The 21,877-nt window shown below is 37.3% G+C and overlaps 4 protein-coding genes across 4 annotated transcripts in view; 1 reads left to right on the top strand and 3 right to left on the bottom strand.

Moving 5' to 3' along the window:
- Positions 1–1,734: 1,734 nt before the first annotated feature.
- Positions 1,735–11,674, bottom strand: LOC136856644 (uncharacterized). The gene is made up of 6 exons (XM_067134620.1): positions 11,513–11,674; positions 8,577–9,005; positions 7,259–7,421; positions 6,520–6,732; positions 4,312–4,448; positions 1,735–2,383 (listed from the first exon to the last, which is right to left on the bottom strand). Exons 4-6 carry the CDS (start codon positions 6,670–6,672, stop codon positions 2,125–2,127), a joined length of 549 nt encoding a protein of 182 aa, XP_066990721.1. The 5' UTR covers positions 6,673–6,732; positions 7,259–7,421; positions 8,577–9,005; positions 11,513–11,674; the 3' UTR covers positions 1,735–2,124.
- Positions 11,675–14,575: 2,901 nt separating this feature from the next.
- LOC136856687 (salivary glue protein Sgs-3-like) lies at positions 14,576–15,130 on the bottom strand. Its single transcript, XM_067134746.1, has one exon. The coding sequence runs from the start codon at positions 15,128–15,130 to the stop codon at positions 14,576–14,578; it is 555 nt and encodes a 184-aa protein (XP_066990847.1).
- A 104-nt stretch (positions 15,131–15,234) lies between these two features.
- LOC136856686 (uncharacterized) overlaps positions 15,235–21,877 on the bottom strand; it is a 14,137-nt gene continuing 7,494 nt past the window's right edge. The window contains exons 2-3 of the mRNA XM_067134745.1: positions 16,792–16,932; positions 15,235–16,652 (exon numbers count right to left, since the gene is read on the bottom strand). Coding sequence (XP_066990846.1) covers positions 15,237–16,652; positions 16,792–16,932 — 1,557 coding nt within the window. The 3' untranslated portion in view covers positions 15,235–15,236. The remainder of the gene's footprint in view (positions 16,653–16,791; positions 16,933–21,877) is intronic.
- The window catches only part of Snup (snurportin-1), a 38,948-nt gene continuing 38,906 nt past the window's right edge, over positions 21,836–21,877 (top strand). Inside the window, exon 1 of the mRNA XM_067134617.1 lies at positions 21,836–21,877. This exon is cut by the window's right edge and continues 31 nt beyond it. The gene's annotated coding sequence lies outside the window, so the exon portion shown is untranslated.

Below are 21,877 nucleotides of genomic sequence, written 5' to 3'. Positions count from 1 at the left end.
ACAGGTTAAGTTCAGAAAAGGAACAGGTAACTGACATGAGACTAGAATCTGCACAAGGGCATCTGAAGAGTGCACTCCTTGCAGGGGGGCGGGTCGGGTTTGACAGAGGTATGCGATTGTTTTCATTTCCATAAGGAAATGAAAAAAAAAGTGGTCCAGCAAGTTTTCAGCAATAAAGCAAGTGTAAACATTTAAGGTTATTATAGAGGAATCTGTTGGTATACCACTTGGTGTAGCTTTTCAGTAAGTGCATTTCGTGATCCTTGCCTTTCTTGTTACTGAAGGAAGATAAATTATAATTTATGTCACAAAGTAGGTTTTTCAGCCAGAGCGCCAAGTAAAAAGAAAGGACGGTAGACCAGTTTCAGAAAACACACTAAGGGGACCTACAAATAAAAGAAGTTAGTAGGTAAGAACTTTTCTGCTGTAAATCACCTCTGAAGTGTGATTCAAGATAACTAGAACTGACTGGATTCCCAAAAGTGTGTCAATGACCAATGACCACTGGAGTCACCCAATATTTTGTAAAAGGAATCTATATAAAGAGTTCTTCCTTATCAATATGTATACAGCACTGTGGATATATCCAAAACTGGAAGTGCCTTCAGATCAAATGTACCATTTGAACACAGAACAGACCTTGTCATGGGTTCACATTCCCCATCTGGCTTGACAAAGCCACCCTATTTTAACTGCACATCTTGATAACATCCTGACTCATGTACTACAAATGATGCACTTGGCTATTCAATATTCAGCAGTACTACCAGAAATTAAAAATTTTTGCTATTCATTTTGGCATATAAAATAATCCATATGAGGAAACTAATACCAGCAGGATTTGCTGGAAATACCCGATTCTTTTTATCTCCATTTTCTTTCCCAAAGTTTACAAAAAACAGGAAATTCAAAACCAAGTGATTTTGGGGATGGTACCTGCTTGAATGAAAATAATGAAAGGGGTTGCAACTAGGGGCCACAGAGATGCTGCAAAGAACCTTGTGTAATGCCTATATGACACTGCTTCTGGTACACTGATGGTACCACCCCCCTACAGGTAACATGGTTTTGACTCGTCAAATGTATTGTTAATAGGTAGCCATAATTACCATTATTACCCAGACCAGTAACCTAATACTCTCACAGGACTGGCCTTAAATGTACAGTGTTAACCTATAGTAATGGGTATTCCTAGTTTTTGCATGGGATGAGGGAGGACACTGGTATCTGTATTCCAGGTTCAGGGAATGTTTAGGGTTTTGCTTTTGAGGTACTTTTGGTAAGAATTCCACATTTGGTTCTTGTCTCCAGGAATAAGTGTCCGTTTCAAATCCCTTAAATGATAGTCACAGTCATTCCTGCTCCCTAATTTATACAAATCCATCCAAGAACTGGCTGCATCTAGCCATGCACCAACTTATCCCTCTGCCTACAAACTTTTGCCACTATACAAATGAGATGATGGATCATGCAAGGTTTTCCCATAACTCTTCTCATCATGAAGGCAGTGGTTAATACTCTGGGTAATTAGTTCTGTTCTGGTAATGATGTACTTCTTGAATCATTAATAAGACCAGTGACAAATCTTGAAAATGTGGCTTACAGAGTTTTAGGTATGATTAGATACTTTGCACCAAATTCTGTCACTATCACAGTGAAGAGAATAGAAAATTAACTCCTGCACAGTACTGTAATGCATTACAACAATTCAAACCAGTGGATAGAAACTCATAATTTAGCAAAAATCTGGTGTCTTTATTAATAAAATGGATTACAGGTTCCAAAATCAAGCCAAGATAAAAATTTTTAGTCATTAAGTTACATTAAATTGAATAAAATTAATTATATCTCAAATTATGATTCAGGATAAAATTTCAGTCATTAAGTTACACTATACTAAAATTAATTTAGCTCAATTAAATTATGATTAAAATACTTTAACATTAAGAGGTACAATATTAACCATCTCCTTCTAAGAGACTGAAGCATGATTACATTATATCCACTGTACCCAGTAAGTGGTCCACTTGTCAAAATCAAGCTTATATGAACATCAATTTGTCAAGTCACTCGCCTCGTCACATATTACACACTTCAAGATCAGCTGGGGATAGATTAAATTTTCTAATCTCTTCTAGATGCTCTTCTAGATTCTATATCTACCGAGTTAGCAGGGTTTGGCAAATCTGCATCTTCTACATGTATACGAGGGATAGTTCCACGAGAGCTAATTACTGGCGATATGTTTTCGTGGTTGTCTACTTCTTCCATCTGCTGGTAAGTATTACTTAAAACAGAAAAGCAGCTTGGTCTTCGGTGATTTTCGGACAACACAAGCTCCTGGTTAGCGTGGCGCCAAACCCTCAGAATTCTTGTGTAATAACTGCAAAACAAACAAGCAGCCTTTGAAAACTTCTAGTGCAAAAGAATGCTTTATCATCATTATTAAAATACTACCAAAACATTAGGTGAAAATTATCATTATTGCCTGAATAAACTCATCACTACTAATATCCTGGTCTCAAGAGACTTGAATGTATAGGATGCTATGAGCCTGTTCAGTCTTAACCACTTAATTTACTTGCCTGTAAAAAGTCTTGTAGTTTGGTGTGGCTGCTTCAATGAAGATATATTTAAAGAGACTTCACATATGTAAGGATCAAATTGAATTTCACTTCAAAAGGCTAATAACCTGGGTATTCAGAATCTTGAAAACCATAGGAAACAAGGTTGGGACAAGAAAGGCTGCTCATTTTCTTTTGAGAGGTCACAGACCTGCCTCAAATAAGAAATGACATTTCCCTCATGAAACAGTGAAAAACCAAAAGGTACTTTACAGAAACTAGGAGAGATCTAACTGATGGAACACTGAAAGGATGAGCATTGGTAAATGACTGGCAACAGTGACCAAACTCAGACTATTCGATCGCTTGCCTACGCATCGCCAATCTCACATCCCTTCTGAATGATTAGCTTTTGGGTATTGCCAGGGACTTCCCAATTCTCTTTCTCATTAATAGGTATGCTGAAGGTCATCAAATTTCATGGCTGAAGGTCATCAAATTTCATGGCTGAAAAACCATATTCTCTCTCTCTCTCTCTCTCTCTCTCTCTCTCTCTCTCCACTTATGGCATGCCAAGCAGCTTAAGGCTCTGAGTTGTGAACTATACAAATGGATAGGAAGTAAAATAAATATACCAAGAGTATCTTCAAATGGTATTACCGACTACTCGTCACTAATGACAGGAGTAAGAGCAACTCCATAATGTCCACTTACTACCCAACCCAAAAACACTGCACCAACAATCACTGTGGCACAAGTTTAAATCAGAATAGTGCATTCTATGAATACTATAATCCCTATTCCAATAATATAGCAAGGAAGAACTAAGCCCTTCCTTGCATCTTAGAGCCAACTCTAACAAACAGCATTTACATAGTCATTTTGGAACCTCCTACGCAATAACACTCTTACGTGGCTGACAATCCAGCCAAAGCTTCCACTATTGCTTTCAAATAGTACAAGCTATGTTATATTTTTCTAATTATCAGGCCAGAAATATTCATAAAAGCAAAAAAAAAATAAACTAAAACCAAGAACATCTGGGACATCAAAGACTATGGAACATAGTCTAAATATTAAAAAGAGCTTAAACTTCAAAAATGCCTTCACTTTCTGTGAGGGTCCTGAAAAATCATCAGATCAAATATCTGGATGAATAAGCAAATATTAACGACTGATATTAAAGGGATTCCAAGATTCATAAAATTACTGAAATCCTCTAGAGAAAAGGTAAAGGTAGCCAGTGATCAAAATAAAGATACAATGGAAATGAGTACTCGACAATGACACAGCATGCCATTAAGAAGAAAGAAGGTATTGAATTAAGCTTTAAAAATTACACAGCAATAAGACAATAGATATAAAATTGAACAAAATAAATTAGATAAATGGGAAGTTTATGAAGGAAAAAGGAATGGCATATCACAATCACAAAAATGAATGATCCAGGGAAGCACTGCAGCAAAGCTGCTTATGTCAAAGCTACACAAGGAATGAAGCACTACTTAGTGGAATGGTGGGCTGGGGCTGAATCTACAGTTGGGCGCCTTTCTTCTTCAAGATCTACTGAGCTGGTGTGGCTGGGAATTGTTTATACAGTGTAAGGCTATTTACGGTGAATGGGTTCATAATAAATATTAAAACAACCATTTACTCATGAGCAAAATCATGGAGCGCAAAACTACAAATCTTGCCACTCAAGTTCTGCAAAAATATTCAAATAAACAAAAAATGTATTTATACTTACACAGCAGCCGCAATCAGCCAAGATAAATATATGGCAACAAGAACTACAGCTAACAGAGAGAGACCAATTATATCCCAGGCAGGCCCAGCTTTGGAAGATTCGTTACCCTCTGTTTTGGCAGTGAGGTTTCTGTGATCCTGTTGAAGAGTTAATGAACTCAGCAATAACATAAATGCAGTAGAATAACTTAAATATCCTACACAATTCTGAACTAAGTTTGTAACCAAAACTAACAATGGAATTTCTTTACCACTCATGGCAAAGTAACATATCAGTTTATGTCATAACATCAGATTGTCTGAAAAAACATGCAAATGAAAAAAATATTGGGAGAACTAAAATTGAAGCTATAATGCCTATGTTTATGACATAAAACTAGTTTACATTATCTACAAAAACTGTAAACAATCACTCCAAGATTACTCCACACTTAACATTCTTCAAGAAAGAAAACTAGGATAACGACTCTTCAATGATCAGCCAACGCCTGAAAAGCAGGCACACTGTGTGCCATTGTGTGGCTGGGAGGGGTGCTGGGTGATGTGCTGAGCACTGTTTACATTGTGTGGGGCTTGATATATCAGTCAGCAATGACTGTAATGATACCCTTATCCAATCTCTTTTGATGCCAGAAGAAAATTAGTTCTTGACTTGAAAGTAGTTCCTGTAAGTTCATATGTGAATTTTAATTCCTATAATAAAACAAGACATTCTCTCTCTCTCTCAGCATACAGGGATATATAAACTCTTTCAGCATACAGGGATGTTTATATTAACTAGTGGGGATGCATCTCGCAAAAAGATATAACTAACTTGCCTAGAAATTTGGAGATTTGATTTATCTTGTGACTTTTTCTAGTGAAAACCAAGTAAGAAAACTGACAATGTGAAAATCAAGTGCGTAAGGAAACAGAATTTTTCAAGAAAACAGAGATTAAGGGGATGTTGACAAAATTTCTGCCAAGCATCGGGTTGAGGACCTTGCCTGAACTTGATACAGGTTTGATTTTGACGATTATACTGTAAGGCAGTCCCTGGTTATTGGCAAGGATTCCATTCTGACAGCGTGATGATAAACTAAAATCTCCGATAACTGAAAATCGGCGATTTTCGGTTATCGCCGCTTCTGTTAGGTAGGTATCAGCTACCCCTCTACCATACATCTCGCCTCCAGTGCAAAGGGGTTCATGTGCATAATGAGGTGTGAGTTAAAACTGGGTAGATGATGCAAATAAAGTATTTTGGAGTGGAGCAAACCTGTTCAGCCAGACATGCTCACTAAGTACTTTATACTTTTCTGTTTAATATGAATGCCACGTGCAGATTAGCAAAGTGATGGTCAGGAAGTTGATGAATGAAAATATCAAATTTCAGTGTAAAGCCATACAACTCGGAATGTTGATGGGTTGAGCAGGGAAATGTTAATAATGCTGATTTAGTGTCTGGAGAGTGGATGTGCCATTTTAACACTACAGTAGTATAGTGTTGGTTTCTGTGACTACAGCATCAAAACAGGGTAGTGTATTTATCTAACATTCACAACCAACATAGAAGAAAATTCATATTACCTTATTAGTACATGGAACTACTGAGCCCTCAACTATCTCCAAACAAATATTTGCTTGCAACATGAACAGAGGAGCCTAAACTATGGGGAATCAAGAGGACCTGAACAAGGAAAACATCCATTAACAAAACCTGTTAGGAACCAAAGAAATTAAGACATGATCTGCATACAGGGAATATGAGAGAATGAATCGGTTACTTCAGATGAAAAAACTAAACTGATAATGAGCTTTCTTTGAGTGTCTGCTCTTTTCTATTGGAAAAAGGATAGTGACAAGTTACACATATCAAGGCATTAGGTTTCCTGATAGATTGACAATGTATCTGAAGGCAGAAATACAATGCAGCTGCATTTGTCCAAACTGCTTTATCCATAAACTAAATACTGTATTACTAATTCAACTCCCAAGATATTCTTTTAGAATCAGGAAATATTAATGCACAGTATCTCAGAGTTTGCTTTACATCTACATGAGAGCGACCTTTTGTCTTTACTGGTCCTTACAGGACATAATTGTAGAGCCAAGAACATACAAAACCTTCTAACACAAACGAAAAGGTAAGAGACCTCCATACTGTCAGCATCAATACAGCTGCATACAATAAACATTCTAAGATATAAAAAAAAAAGGACATACATACCCTCAAAAGTTGTTGCACCTCCAATGCCTTCCAATAGCTTGGTTCCAGATGTATCGGTATGACTTTCTCACGGTCGTCAGCATTATTTTTGTAGAACATCGCAGTGCTGACACAAAGATACAACGACATGGCTACCAGAGGTGTCAAAATCATGAAGCAGAGGAAGTCTATGGCTACAGATCGCCTCAACTCTCTGTTGTTGCATAAGGCAAGCTGGAATATGAAGTTCATAGGTTTAGTACTGTATACATTGCGAACTACTTAATTCGTAGGTTTTGAAGGGATCAGAAATAAGATCAAATAGCTTCAACAACAAGGATGAACACTAGTGTCATAGGATCACTAGGCAGTTTTGGTCTTTCAACCAACAGAATTGACTTACGAATTCCTCGCAACACAAAAACTGCTGCTTGATTCATAGCATCCTACATTTTTTAAAAGATCACTATATAGATATTGCAAAGATTTTAAGATTGTGTAGAATGATTTTAGCAATAGATGCAAGTAAGCAATTACTGTATACCAGTGGTTCATGGAACTTGGTCTTGTAATAACAATCATGACAAAACTCGGTACAGTAGACGTAATCATCATGTTAGTCTATCAACATTCACATGATGAAAACTTGTGAAGCAGTTTTTTCCTAATTACATTAACTTCTCACTTACAGTAATTCTGCGAAAGACTCAAATGGGTTTTTGCACTGCAAATCATTCAGTTTCCTATAAAGTATTCTTACCTGCCAAAAAGGTTTGGGTGTGCGATTAACAGTAAAGACATAACGGCACAGTTCACAGGTGTCACAGTTGGATAAATTCAGCCACTTTTCAAGACAGCTCTTATGGATGAGTGCCAGAGAGCCACTGCATTTGCAAGGGATATCAACTCCTCTTGGCCATCACCTACATCAAGTAAAAATATTAAAATTTCTGTGTTGGGAAAATATGTTTTCTGTTTTATTTTTATTAAGTCAATCACAGAAGAACTGCAGGCCAGTGTATATAGTACAACACTTTCACTACAAATTACAATACAATACTACAGCACTGTATTCTACTTTCACAAGAATTGTTAAGATAGTACAATACAAAATACAATTACAGTGCAGTATCGTTTAGCCTATCACACTGATGTCCTGTCAGGGATGTACCACTTGCAGTGGGATTAGCATGGTATACAGTTGACTGTACTAAAATTTATGGCTATGGCAAGAGCCCTGAGCAGAGAACCACATGCACTGTCTCAGCAGAAACAAAATTTTTATTCCATTTGAACTTAAAAAAAAAAAAAAAAAAAAATGGCTGAATAAAAACTTGTATTGTTTTCATTCACAGTTATGCACAGATACCTCAACTTACAATGTACCAACCCTGTTGGAATGGAGTATAAAATTAAGGCCACAAGCCAAAGGCCAAGCGATGGAACCTATGAGGTCATTCGGTGCTGAGCGGGAAACAGTAAAAAGGTTTTAAAGGTGTAACAGGTCTAACAATTGTTTCATGGTTGCATTACGAAACAATGGTTAGAAGTGGATGAAGAGTAAGATGGGAGAAAGAATATGAATGGAGGTACAGTCAAATGAATAAAGGGGTTACAGCTAGGAGCCGAAGGGACAGTGCAAAGAACCAAAAGTAACTCCTATACAGTAGTGCACAATATGCTTACCAAAAACAGCATAAAAGCAATTTATACATACAATCATTAAAGACTGACTCTAGATAAATTATATTCTCAAAGTACAGCAAAAATACCCAAGAAATCATTCCTAGGGGAACAATTTTATTGACAGAACAGAAACGAAAGTGATGCAAACAAATTATCTGCACTGTATGAGTGAGGGTCAAGCTTGCTTAAAAAGGGTCATTATAAGAATTTTTAGAAATGTAGACATCAATACTATATTAAAGTAACTGATAGTGCAAAGTTTTCTTCATACAATCCCTGACATTAGATAAAACCTATATCTATCTATCTTCATTTTCTTGCCTCTGTGCCTTTCATTATTTTCAGTTTACCCAAATTTAGGCTTTTCACAAAAAACAATGTACAGAGCTTACCTTCAAGGCAAATGCGACACATGGTACCACAACTTGCCATAGTAATGTTCAAGTTGGATTCTCCAAGAGGTAATTTTGACATAACTTCAAAATTAGCATTACCATTTGAAGTTAATTCCAGGGCAAACGGATGCATTTCATTTATGCCCAAGCGATTCACAGAACGCGAGAAGGACATCCCAGTGCCTGCACAGGCTTCAATAGCGTCATCTGGACAAGTGAGGTCTACATCAGTCAGATCGGCTATTTCTAAAGGACACCCTCTGGTATCATTCTGACTTGTTAAAATCAAGTAACTGTCGTCGACCGAGATTTTGCGAAAGGGAAAATCAATTCCACAGCCGTCTCTCAAATAGCTCTCGGATAAGCTTCGCTTCTTGAAGGTTGAACATGGCTGAATGTGGTTCTCCAACTCCATTTTTATGTAGACTGAAACAGAGCAAATAAGATGTTACAATCTTCACATTCCTACTTCCTACTTCAAACAGCCACACAGTACTGTACTGCAAGAATTTTAAATGAGAATGTTGTGATTAGACAATCATTTAAAGAAGAAAAGGTTTAGATGTTTGCAGCCACAGTGATTTTAAAGCTATGAAAAGTCAGTGTTAAGCATCAATCCTAATTAGAAGGGACTTAATTTACATTGTTGCATGGATTTTAGCTAAAGTCAGTGGTAAAACATATTAAAAAATTTTGTCAAGCCTTCTGAAAGTTCCAACTTCAAGGTTTCTAAATGAAACCATACACCTAAGATCTAAAGAAGACAGTAGCATATGTACTTTTAATCCTTACAACTAACAATTGCTATTCTAAAATAAACTCCAATTTACAAAGTACTCGGTACAGGCACCAGTGCACTAAAACATGTGAACACAATGCACTTTGCAGATTTGGAGTCTGATATTGTCACTTACCATAACCCAACTAATTTTATCTTTTAAAAAAATTCTACAAGAAGGTCAGCAACACTTTATATATGCAACTCCTCTACAGCTTTGGTCTCTAAGACCAAAACCTTGGTTTGTCAGTTAACTGGAAGTTTTCTGTCCAGCCTTTAAGCATACACAGTTTCATCAAAACTGACGATACTACACAGTATCACTGCTATTTGTTGCTATGTAACACAAAGGTTATAAATTACAAAGCTATCCAAGATGCCACCATAATGCTGCTCCCATTGGATATCTTGCTGAAAGCAGTCTTTATAGACACTGAACATCCTACATGGGTGCTCTACTCAAATCTACCTGATGACAATGTCTGGGTGCTGGTTTTACTGTGCTCAGGCTGTATATAGCCTACAAAGTGGACAAAAGCATAGGATGCAGAGTTTTATTACATGTGTCAACTGAAGATAAATCACGGCACTGCTGAACCTTTATGCTTCACACAACTGCATCTTAACTAATTATAATAGCACTGCCTTCAGGAATTAGGAACACAAAGTATCTTCATAAGCACCATGACTACTAAAAAAAAAATTGAACCAAAAGCAGCTCAAGTCCACCAATTAACAGGTCAAGATTCAATAGTAGTGAGAAACTATGCCAAAGGGGCCATAATTGCAACAAGGCACAGCATGTCATTACCCAAAGAACTTAGGCCACACTAAAACAGCTCAGAAATGACCAATATAATATCTACCATAATTATGTACTAGTTCCACTAAACTTTATTCTATCAACTCCCAACAGCATTACATTAATTTTGTTTGAACTGTGACCCTGACACAGATTTGGATACATCATGGGAATACAGTACTATAATTTGATACATCACCAACACCAATTTAATACATAAAATGGTCATATAATTATAATGGTCATTTAGTAATTTTTTTTTAAATGGAATATAAACAAAACAAATATTTTACCTGTTTGCCAAATTATGAAGACATTCCAAGTCCACTTTGTTTAAAGTACATAGCCTAACTTTAAACCCAGTAAAAACAATCTACCTCTGAAGTATGTGTTTTCTGATATTTACCAATTTTCTCAAACTGATTATTCAGCTTAACAATTGCTATCTTGTAGCCAAGTAAGTGTCATTGGCAATTATGGCCTAATCAATACTGTTGGCTAATACTGTTGGCTAACTCAATTATACCTGGATTTACTACCCAGCCAGGTCAAGTGGGACCTGGCACCCTAGATTGGGATAGTCTAGGGTAATTGCTTTTGTGACATTACACTTCAGGCTATGGTCCTTTGTGATCGATGCCAATTGCAGACACCCCAGGCCTAGGCCATGTATTATTTTACAGAAATATACAAGACCAATGCTGACCATTCTTGTTTGTGCAATTCATTAGCCTATGGTTATCACCACCCTAAAAACCCTGTTTCCTTGGTGGGGATACTTAAAGTAGGCCTATACGAGCTTGGAAGGAATGTTACATACAGTTTAGACCAAAGGCCAAGCATTGGAACCTATGAGATCATTCAGCACTGGAAATTTTATTGAGAGTAAGTACTTTTGAAAGGTGTAACAGGAGAAAAATCTCGCAGCTGCATTATGAAATAATTGTTAGGAGGGTGAATAGCAAGATGGAAGATATAGGGGCTTGGGAAACAAAATATACATCAGAAATATATGATAGGCTAAGATACAGTACCAATAAAATATCAAAATACCACAGAGATAGTAGCAAGCGCACTAGACTGTAATGAAACCACATTATATTTAAGCCTACTTCATTCAAACCAGAATTAAAGTTTTCACTGAAAATGGTAATTAAAATAGAAATATTATAATGTTAAAGCCATGTACACATCCACAAAATAACTAAACTCAAAAGTCCTAAAAAGACAATAAAACTAAACTCAAAGTCCTTTGGCAAAAGGCCCACCCGAAAATTGGCATCTTGTACCCTTCACAACAATCCCAGATCCACAAACTGTATTAAATATAACACAGGGATTAAATTAACATACCTGATACTCTTCATCAATTAACAGATGTAAACACCACCTAAATAAAACTAGGTTAAATTCCAGATTAACAACGAAAGAATCCCCACCAACTAGACCACCTGTTTTCAGAATAATTACTGCACGTTTTGTGAGGAAGAATCAAGGATACGAAAATGGAAGGGTTATTTACTTACCTAAAAGTTACCAAGTTTTCATTTTCTCTATAGTCTTATTTTAATGTCCATAATTATCAACCACAAGTGTACTGGTTTCCCAGCGTTGGGCATATATACCACTGGGGCCCATTAGAAAATTTTCAGTGCGTTCTGGATAAAATTAAGCAATCTGGGAGGCTTACGGGGGACCACAGAAAAAAAATATAGGTCAGACTTTTTTTCGCATTGCTACCAGGGAACAGAACATTACTTACGTTAAGGTAAATGATGTCCAAACAGCTAATTACTCCTTTATAACTCCTTTGTAACCAGATACATACCGCAGCACTCAATATGAGAGAAAGGAAATTTACTTACAGTATCAAAACGTTTTCCCAGTAATTTGTTATGGTACAGATTATATGTGGATTACTTGTTGTTATAAGAAAATGTGAGCTGTTTTTTTATAGAGTTTTTATCCAAATTATGTTATATATTAATTTGCAACTGGAGTAGAACTTTCGAGTCCATATATATATATATATATATATATATATATATATATATATATATATATATATATATATATATATATATATATATATGTCTTGGATACAAGTGCTTGTCATAATCAGCAAACAACCAGTGAAAATGATCAGAAAAGTCTACGTTATCTTCATTATTGCTATTGAATTCCAAAGTTCCAACGATTCAGCTGAAGGATTGGGAAACATTTTAGTTACACATGGCACCGAACTGCTACACCAACCCCGACAAGCTTATATTTTAAAATGAAACTTCCACCTCCACCTTTGGTGTCCTCATTTATCATAGGCCTAATTATTTTGTTTGAATGTGGAGTGTGTCTTGACTTTTATACACCTGTGTATTTTGTATATATTAATTTTAACTTTTTTTATATGGTCCTTGTGTCTTGGCACAATTTTGCCCTTTTGTGCTCGACAGTAACGGAAAGCTTCATGAAACGAGAGAGCTAAGTAAATTATAATTTCATAATTTGTTAAATCACTGTCGTAGTTTAGGTGAAGGTGAATTAAGTCTGCTCCTAGAGAGAAAATGGTCAATTCTAAAAAAAGGAGAGGCTCTGGTTTTGAGGGTCGTATAAACCTTAGGTTTTTATTCTTTCTGAAGAAGAAGAAGAAGAAGAAGAAGAAGAAGAAGAAGGAAAATTACACGTGCTGACCCATATCAGCTGGTTACCGTAGAATGGTGCAGTCTTTCAGCAAGACATTTTATTGCTTCATACGTAGGTAGGTAGAGTCCACTTAACAATGAATTCTTATGTTTTATTTTAATTTTTAAAATTTTTTATTATTTCCGGACGTATATGGCTTACTTTATTCAGCCATAGCTCATAGTCGTAGCCCTTAGCTTTATTTACGGGTTACGTGACTGTATTTTTTCAGTGCCTCTGCAGATTAAATAAACTATTCATCATTGAGAAGAGAAAATAATTTACCATTTAATTACAGGGACCCCTTGTTGTTTCTTTAATACGAAATATATTTTAATATATGTTATAAACAGTTTACTTGACCTGGGAGTAAAGATGGCGGTGGGGAGATCTGATCCGCTTTGGGCGATCCGTACTGTCCAGTGACTCTGGCTGTCTGAGGTGACCACTGCTGTCATTGTTTTAGATCGAGCTGTCTATTTAAATGCCGTCGCTGACATAGTGTCAGGGAAACTGAGGTTTGGCAGGAGCGGCCAGAAATTATGCCACGTCTCCTGTTTTTATGGAAATAAATTAGGTTTGTCTGCAAACATGGAAGCCAAATAAATTTCCTTGTTATCTTTAAATGAATAACATTGTTTTTTAATTTCACATGAGGAAACTCTAACAAGGCAAAACTTTTATTCATGACAACAAAACATTGCACGAATTCCTTACTAGCTCCACCTTAGCGATCTTAGAGTGCTTGAAAGACAATAGGTATCATTATAATATCGCTAGCGTTAACCTTCAAGATAGGCCTACAGGAGTTACTGAATGCTTGAATAAACCCCTCTTGATCTGTGGTCCCTGCTTCTTTTTTTTATCTTTTTAAATTTGAATGTGCGACGATCTTGAAAATTATTCTAGGAAAAATAATCCTTGATGGTAAGGATGACAGAGTAAACTGATCAACCGTTCAATCTTGGGATTAAAAAAAAATAGTGGTGATTCTTTATTTAAATCTCCACAGAGGTTGCAGTGAGTTTAAAGGTAGAAATGAGAGAAGACAAATTATTCTTATTACGTTTTATTCACGATATAACATATATATATATATATATATATATATATATATATATATATATATATATATATATATATATATATATATATATAATATATATTTCAGAGACTCAAATATCAAATGCCAATGAAAGAAGAATGTTTCGTGGTCAAGCAGTGGTCACATGAATTTCTATGGTAAATTTAGAGAGAAAGACAATTATTATCATATACATAATAAGGAAATGATGAAAGTCCATAATATATTTTGAATAAGAAGAAATAATCTGAATTCCAAGCGAACCCCCCTAATTAACGTAAACACAGGAGCAGTTTGAACAGTAGGCCTATGATTCTTTGAAATGAAAAGATTTTAGTATCTCCTGATGCTGACGTTTTAAGAAAAGGAAATTTTTTTAACAAAACAAAATAAAAGCGAATTAATAATTCTTTCATTTAGCCTGAACTTCTTCTTTCATCTTGATATCTGAGCTCTTACAATTGGTAAGACTGCACATAAGTTTAAAACTTGGATAAATAGACTAGAACTTCATTTTTGTCTGTAGATTTCAAATCATATGACAAAAAATTAATTTAGAAAGAAATGTAGAGTGTGTAGAGTATTGAAACTATTTGAAAACAACTTGCGAGAAAGAAAAAAAACAAAGATATTTACAGCAACTGCTATGCTCACTTCACTGGTAAAAAGTAACCTCTGGCTCCGACGGGCTTATCTGGTTTCGGTTTGGCTACGTAAGCTTCCGCCACAGGTTTCTGAGTTGTGGAACTGGTAATGGCATTGGAAATAAAGACCTTTTGTGTCGATACTGTGGGATTGAAGCTGGGATTACTGATCGTCACTCCTGGAGATTTGCTTGACAATTTAATTGGTGAGGTTGTGGTGGTGGAACTCAGAGGAATTTTTGTTTGCAAGCTAGGTACTTCAATCTGCGTGATCTTCGGAGTTGTCGGCAAAGTCGAGGGGCTTGCGTATGGGGTGCTGGAGACTACAACTGGAGCCTCAGTAGTAGTAGTAGTCGTTGTTGTTGTGGTAGTTGCTACTGTCCCCAAAGGCGTCATCACAGTCGAGGAACTAATAATCTTCTTTGGTGGTTCAGTTACTTTTGTCTCCTTCTGTACTTTAGCTTTTCCTGTAGTAGCAGGTGAAGTCTGTGCAGAGGTGCCAGTCAGTGTTGCTGATGTTGCGCTGATTTCTGACACTGACGCACTCTCCGAACTCAGCATTATGTCCGAAACTGGTTTAAGTGTTGACGTAGATATTGAAGGAGAGTTTGTTGAGGAAGCAAGTCTATATTTATTAAGGAGTTGGGTCAGGGCCTTCACACCATAATTATATGGGAGGCCCGACCGTGGCCCGAAAAAACTGCCGGGGAGGATAGGGCCCTGATTGTAAGTAAGGGGGAAGTCCTGGAATCCTCGGCGGATAAGAGGGCCCTGGAAATTTAGGTCCATATTGAGGCCCAAAAAAGGGCGCCCGGTAAAAATCGTACGGTACTGGAGATGGACCTCCATATGGAGAGGGAGATGAAGGTCCTATGAATGGGAGTGGTGTCTTTAAAGGATATGGTGGAGGAGATGGAGTAAATGGTGAAGGATATGGTGAAGGACTATGTGGCAGTGGTGTAGGATATGGCGAAGGACTATGTGGCAGTGGCGTAGGATAAGGGGAGGGACTATGTGGCAATGGCGTAGGATAAGGCGAGGGACTATGTGGCAACAGTGTAGGATAAGGCGACGTTACAAGAGGTATAGGTGTAGGGGTGACGTGCACATCCGGGAGTATTATGTCCAGTCCAGGGATGTACGGCTCATCATGTGGTATTTTTGGAAGCGGGGAACTTGGCACAATAGGCCTGGGTTTAGGCTTGTAGCTGGTTACCTCAGGGAGCTTGATGGGCTTCGCTATAATTGTTGGTGCCGGTGACGGCACAGGTGGAGGAGAGGGCAGCGATGTGGGTTTCACGAGTAGAGTGTTCTTCGGAGCAAGCGTCGTTATTATGTGACTGGCAGGCGTAATGTAAGTTGGTATGGTCGTGGGATCACTGACATAAGGTTTGTGCGTAGGTCTGGGGACATGGGGTGGTTTAGGAGAGTGTGGTATTGGCGTCGAATGATGTGGAAGAGGTGAGGGCGTGCGGTCATATGGGCCTCGTGTGGGATGGTGTGGAATGGGAGATGGCAAGTAGGGTGGAGGTTTGTGTACGTGTGGATGAGGGCTAGGAAGGTATGAAGCTTTGGGAGGTACATAGCCTGGTATTGAATGAACCGGTGGCTTTGGGAGTAAAGTTGGTGGAAGGGGAGAGGAAACCCGTGGTGGTGGTGGTGGTGGTGGAGGGTGAGGAGGAGGAGGAGGATGATGGTATGGGGCTTCTGTGGGCCCTGGTATGTATGGAGGCTCTGGGCTGGATGGGTGATATGGATCCTTTGGTCGGCGAAGATGTTTTGGTCGTCCTCCTTGATATGGCCTGGGACGCCTCCTTCTGCCATACCCGGGGGATGGCCCAGGCCTGGGGGCATACTTCAGGGGCTCAGGGACCACGTGGCCGGTGTCTGATGGCTCGTAGGATACCTTTGCGCGGTAACCGTTCTCGTCAGCTATGTACGAGACGATCTGCACACGTCCGTCAGGTAAGGAGACCCGATATTCTCCCCGCGTGACCTGACCCTCCCGTTCCTCCTCGTGGCTGTAGGCTGCGCCTGTGTCGTCGTCGCGGACGCTGTAGGCGAAGTCGTAACTAACATGTTTCTAATGTGAAAAGAAAAGAAAAGATGATGAGTCAGGAAATGAATTACTTTTAAGCGAAGCATATTACTGTTGTTCAGTTTCACTGAGTTTTCATCAGTTCCAAAAAATAAACTAGTCGTAATTCTTTAGGCATAAATACCTTCTCCAGAAGCGGAATGTGGCTCGCTTCATATTCCAGAAGCTCTTCGTACTCCTCCGGGAACGCGCCTCTGGGCCACCTGCCAGATTCTCCCGACTGTACGGCTGTTCCCAGGCCCGTTAACACCACTGTTACCACCACCTGGTAACCACAGAAAAGTTAATCAAGTATTTAAATGGTGTGATTGATTAATTACATCTCTGTATACATCTATACGTTACGTTGCTAAGTAACCAATTGGTTCTTAGCCACGTAAAATAAGTCTAATCCTTCGGGCCAGCCCTAGGAGAGCTGTTAATCAGCTCAGTGGTCTGGTAAAACTAAGGTATACCTAACTTTTAACTTCCATACAGGAGAATTTGCTCAACAGTTCCTTTGTGTTCCAACTTTGCCTTCCCAAAACACAGCAATTCTCTGTCAGGTACCTTCCGTGGTTTCATTTAATCTAAAAATTTTTGGTTCAGCTCACGTTAATGTTTTTCCATTTTGTGCCTCTTTTTGGAACTTTTCAGAGTCTTTCACTAGACACTGCTGTATGTTTTTACTATTCCCATTCAGTAATATATCATCTGGTAACATCATCAGTTCCATATTGCATTTAGAACTGAATTTCTTATACCACAACTTTGCATCTATATATATATATATATATATATATATACAGTATATATGCTGTCGTTTCTCTAAATTTTGATAGCTATAGAGATACATATACATCCTATATATATAGCTTTGATAGTTAAATGTAGATATAGAACCCACATAAATTTTGATAGCTATATATATATATATATATATATATATATATATATATATAGTTATATATATATATATATATATATATATATATATATATGTGTGTGTGTGTGTGTGTGTTTTTGTGTGTGTGTGTGGTATGGTATCTAAAAATAGCTATAAATATACAGCTTGTTTTTTTTTTTTTTTAAAGAAACATCGTTACCGAGATTTGACTGACACGCCGTCCGCCATTACTTGGTTGGTGTTTGTGCAAGAATATTTAGATCACGTTAACGATTACCAGTACTTGCAATACTTTATTGTCTTCGAGGCTAGAATTCGTAATGCTGTAACGTTTAAGCTATAAGTACGGCTCACTTAGAATAAAGTGGGTCGTAACTATAACGTCAAAGGAAACAAATAATGTAGCGCGTATCAGTCAACGCTGGACAAACAGTAATCGAGTACTTGACCTTGGCTAAGTTTAATTTCCTCCCCTTCGCTACAGATGACGCTTTTTCGCCAGTCTACTTTCACCCCCTGCGTGACATATAGGGATGAGGGAATGCTTAGGACCCATCTCGTAATGAAAAACTTCCTGAAATTCAGCAGAGTGTTGCAACATTTTCCATTTTTTTTTCTATTTCTGTCTTTCTTTTGACAGGACTGAAATACGTCGGGTGAAGAATATGGAAGCCAAGCTGAACGGTTTATGTCGTTATCTTTCGTTTTTCGCAAAATTTGTGGAATTGATTTATGTATAACGTCGTTATAACGGTATCTATGTATAGCCTATATAATACACCTGATGTTACATTTATCTCGAAGAAAATGCTGTATTTTAAACAAGTTCAGACTTTTGTAGCCTTTAAACAGTAGGCGATGAACATAGACCTATCTTTTTCAAATGAATAAATGTTTAGTAAGATCTAAAGAATAACTTCAGATCTTGATTTGGCTAACCAAATCCAAGTAGTCATGAATAGCTATGGAATACCTATAGAACAATCCGCTTACATCTGTAAAGAAATATACAGTTAATCCATGTTTCGTTTACAGAAAGCTAAATTCCGCACAAACTTGCGAGACGATGATTTTCGGTCGGGAAAAGATGGCTTCTTGATCGTTAATGAATAATGAAACTGAGGCTAACTGAGCCTTAAGATACCTTAGTTTTGTAGTAATTTTATTCTCTCTCTCTCTCTCTCTCTCTCTCTCTCTCTCTCTCTCTCTCTCTCTCTCTCTCTCTCTCTCTCTGTCAGGAAACTGGGAAGTTTAAAGACGAAAAAGCGAGTACCATTAGACCTACTCTTCGAGGAGTTTAGCAACAAAGATATAAGATGTATCAATGAGACTAATGTCTTATGACTATGTCACTGTAATGATAATCACTATAAGACAAGTATAGCGTTAGCTAACCATGAATCTATAAAAACCGGATATAAAGACATAAGTATACGAGGACAGGAACGTCTTGTAAACCTCAGTGCATCCGCTCAACTTAATTTACAGAGCCATCTGTCGGGAAAAAAGCTGAAAATGAACGACACCATAACGACAAGTACAATTTAACATTAATGACAAGATAAATATACTGGCTGACCACGCGCTGAAGGCACCTTAGATGGTTAAGCTCTTGGGCAATTCGGCGGTCAGAGTACAAAAACTACGTAAACTCCGTGACGGGTTATGCAATAGAGATCGCAAGTCAACGCGTTACGTCATTGGTCTCATTACGTAGCAAGATGGCGGCGAAAAAGCTGACCGAAGGACCGTTATTTTTGTGTCAAAAATTAGCTGCTAAGTTTATGACCAGAAATAAAAATAGTCAGTGGTGGATTTGGGGTAAGAATAATAAAATACGTCTATTTCCACTTGTTATTCTCAAACTTTTCCCGTTATCATAACAGCCATAGGCCTAGTCTCACCTTTGGTTCGGCCTAGTAATGACATATATATATATATATATATATATATATATATATATATATATATATATATATATATATATATATATATATATATATATATATATATATATATATATATATATATATATATATATGCATACCTTCAGCCATTCTGTTCCTTATTATATAATTTAATGGGAATTCTTATCTTCCTTTGGTGAAAAATAATAATTACATCAATAAATTAGCTTACTTTGTAAGATTTTTAGGTACGTCTTCTGTTCTCTGTTGAGATACAGAGATAACTTATATCCTCTATAACAGATGTCCCTCGTCATTTATTGAGATAAGAGATACCTTCTATCCCTACAGAGATAAGACATATCTTCTACTGTAGGCCTATGCTACAGAGATAAGAGATACTTTCTATTCTTTGGAGATGAGAGAGACTTTCTATTCTTTGGAGAGATAACAGATACTTTCTATTCTTTGGAGATAAGAGAGACTTTCTATTCTTTGGAGAGATAAGAGATAATTTCTATTCTCTTTATAGAGATTGCTTCTATTGTCTATACAGAGATTAGAGGTGCTATCTATCATCTGGAGAGATAATTGTTTACTTCTATTCTCTACAGAGATGAGAGATAACTATTATTCCCACTCGAAGAGACTTTAAACAACACATACAAACAATTCCTTCCCAGAGATGCACTGAGACCTCTCTGGTAAATGGCTCCAGGTGTGAATAATTGCCGGTGGCTAATTGAGAGTGAAAGTGAACTTCCCTCACTTAAGACTTCAGGGTCAGTTCCTTAAGTAGCGCAAAGTGACCTCACGAGTTTTATCATTCGTCAATAATTGTAATACGTAGGGTTTTAGTTTTCTGTAAATGAAAACTATTGTGCCGGCCTCGTCTGGCAGTCCGCACTTTTTTCTGTCCGCCCTCAGATCTTCAAAACTACCCAGGCTAGAGGGCTGCAAACTGGTAAATTGATCATCCACCCTCCAACCCTCAAACATATCCAATTTCAGCCCTCTAGCCTCAGTGGTTTTTATTTTATTTAAGGTTAAAGTTAGCCATAATCGTGCTTCTGGCAACGATATAGGATAGGCCACCACCGGGGAGTGGTTAAAAGAATCATGGGCTGCGGCTCATACAGCATTATACTGAGACCACCAAAAGATATATCCATTTTCGATGGCCTTGATTATACGCTGTAGCGGCTGTACAGAAAACTCAGTTGCGCCGATGACACTTCGGCGCATCTTTTACTTTTTTTTTGTGATGTAAAAAGAGTGTCTCTGTAGGCCCTCTGGTGACAAGAGTGCTCTTTTGCTCTCTTTTCAGCGTGATGCTTCGTTTCATCCACTCCCGAGTTTAGTATCCTTTGGTTTAGTTAATTTCTTAAGTAGAAATCTTGTATATTTAGGCTCACCGGTCTGTGTTGAGGTGAAGTTACTTTTGGAAGAGTGGTAAACTTTGTAATAATCAGGTTCGTGTATCCTATAGGTTGGTTGTCATAATATCAATAGGCCTATAAATGAGTGCAAAGGGTGTTATACATATCACATTTGTATAAAGGTGTTAGTCTTCGGTTGTAGTACTATTTGTGAATGGTAAACCCTGTATAGGTCTATGCTGTATTTGTGTTCAGGGGACATTCTTGAGTTGTAGTACTATCTGTGAATGGTAAACCTTGTTTGGGTAAACTTTGTTGGGGCTAGTTTTTCTTGTCGTAATCTTATTTTTAAATTTACGAAGATTTTTTCCCGTTAGTTTATTAACACTAATTAAGGTTTAGCAATAAACCAAGTGGTTTTTTTTAATAGGTAAAAAGCGGTAAAATATGTGAGTTGAAAGTTAAGTCATATGAAAGGCCATTAAAAGAACTTAATAGTATAACCTCGTATAATGGAATCTAATATTTAGGTGAGAGAGAGAGAGAGAGAGAGAGAGAGAGAGAGAGAGAGAGAGAGAGAGAGAGAGAGAGGAGAGAGAGAGAGAGAGAGAGCATCTCATTACTGCGAAGCTATTTTAACCCAAATCCCACAAAAGCCATATAAATCACCACGTAATATGATTCCCATATATATATATATATATATATATATATATATATATATATATATATATATATATATATATATATAACGTAGTGATTTGCCACGTCTATAATCAGGCCTATGTTTGTGAGCCAAATGAGAGTCTGACATTTTTTAGTCTTTCGGTATTTTCGATATATCGTTTGCAATTAACTTGTCCTTTCATTTAGATACATTCTCTGTACTTATACGCTACTAGTTTATATCAGCACTTCCTTTAATTTATGCTTCTTATTTACATGAGAAGGAAACACTTCGTTTGTTTACAAATGTTCTTCGAGTGCTTCTTCTTCCTTCAGCTCTGTCGTCAAGTAACGTTTGCGTCATGGCGTCAG

Source organism: Macrobrachium rosenbergii, chromosome 36 (assembly GCF_040412425.1).
Source record: "Macrobrachium rosenbergii isolate ZJJX-2024 chromosome 36, ASM4041242v1, whole genome shotgun sequence".
Lineage (NCBI taxonomy): Eukaryota > Metazoa > Arthropoda > Malacostraca > Decapoda > Palaemonidae > Macrobrachium > Macrobrachium rosenbergii.
The sequence above is the reverse complement of the archived record's forward strand: the minus strand, read 5'-3'. Positions and strand labels throughout refer to the sequence as shown.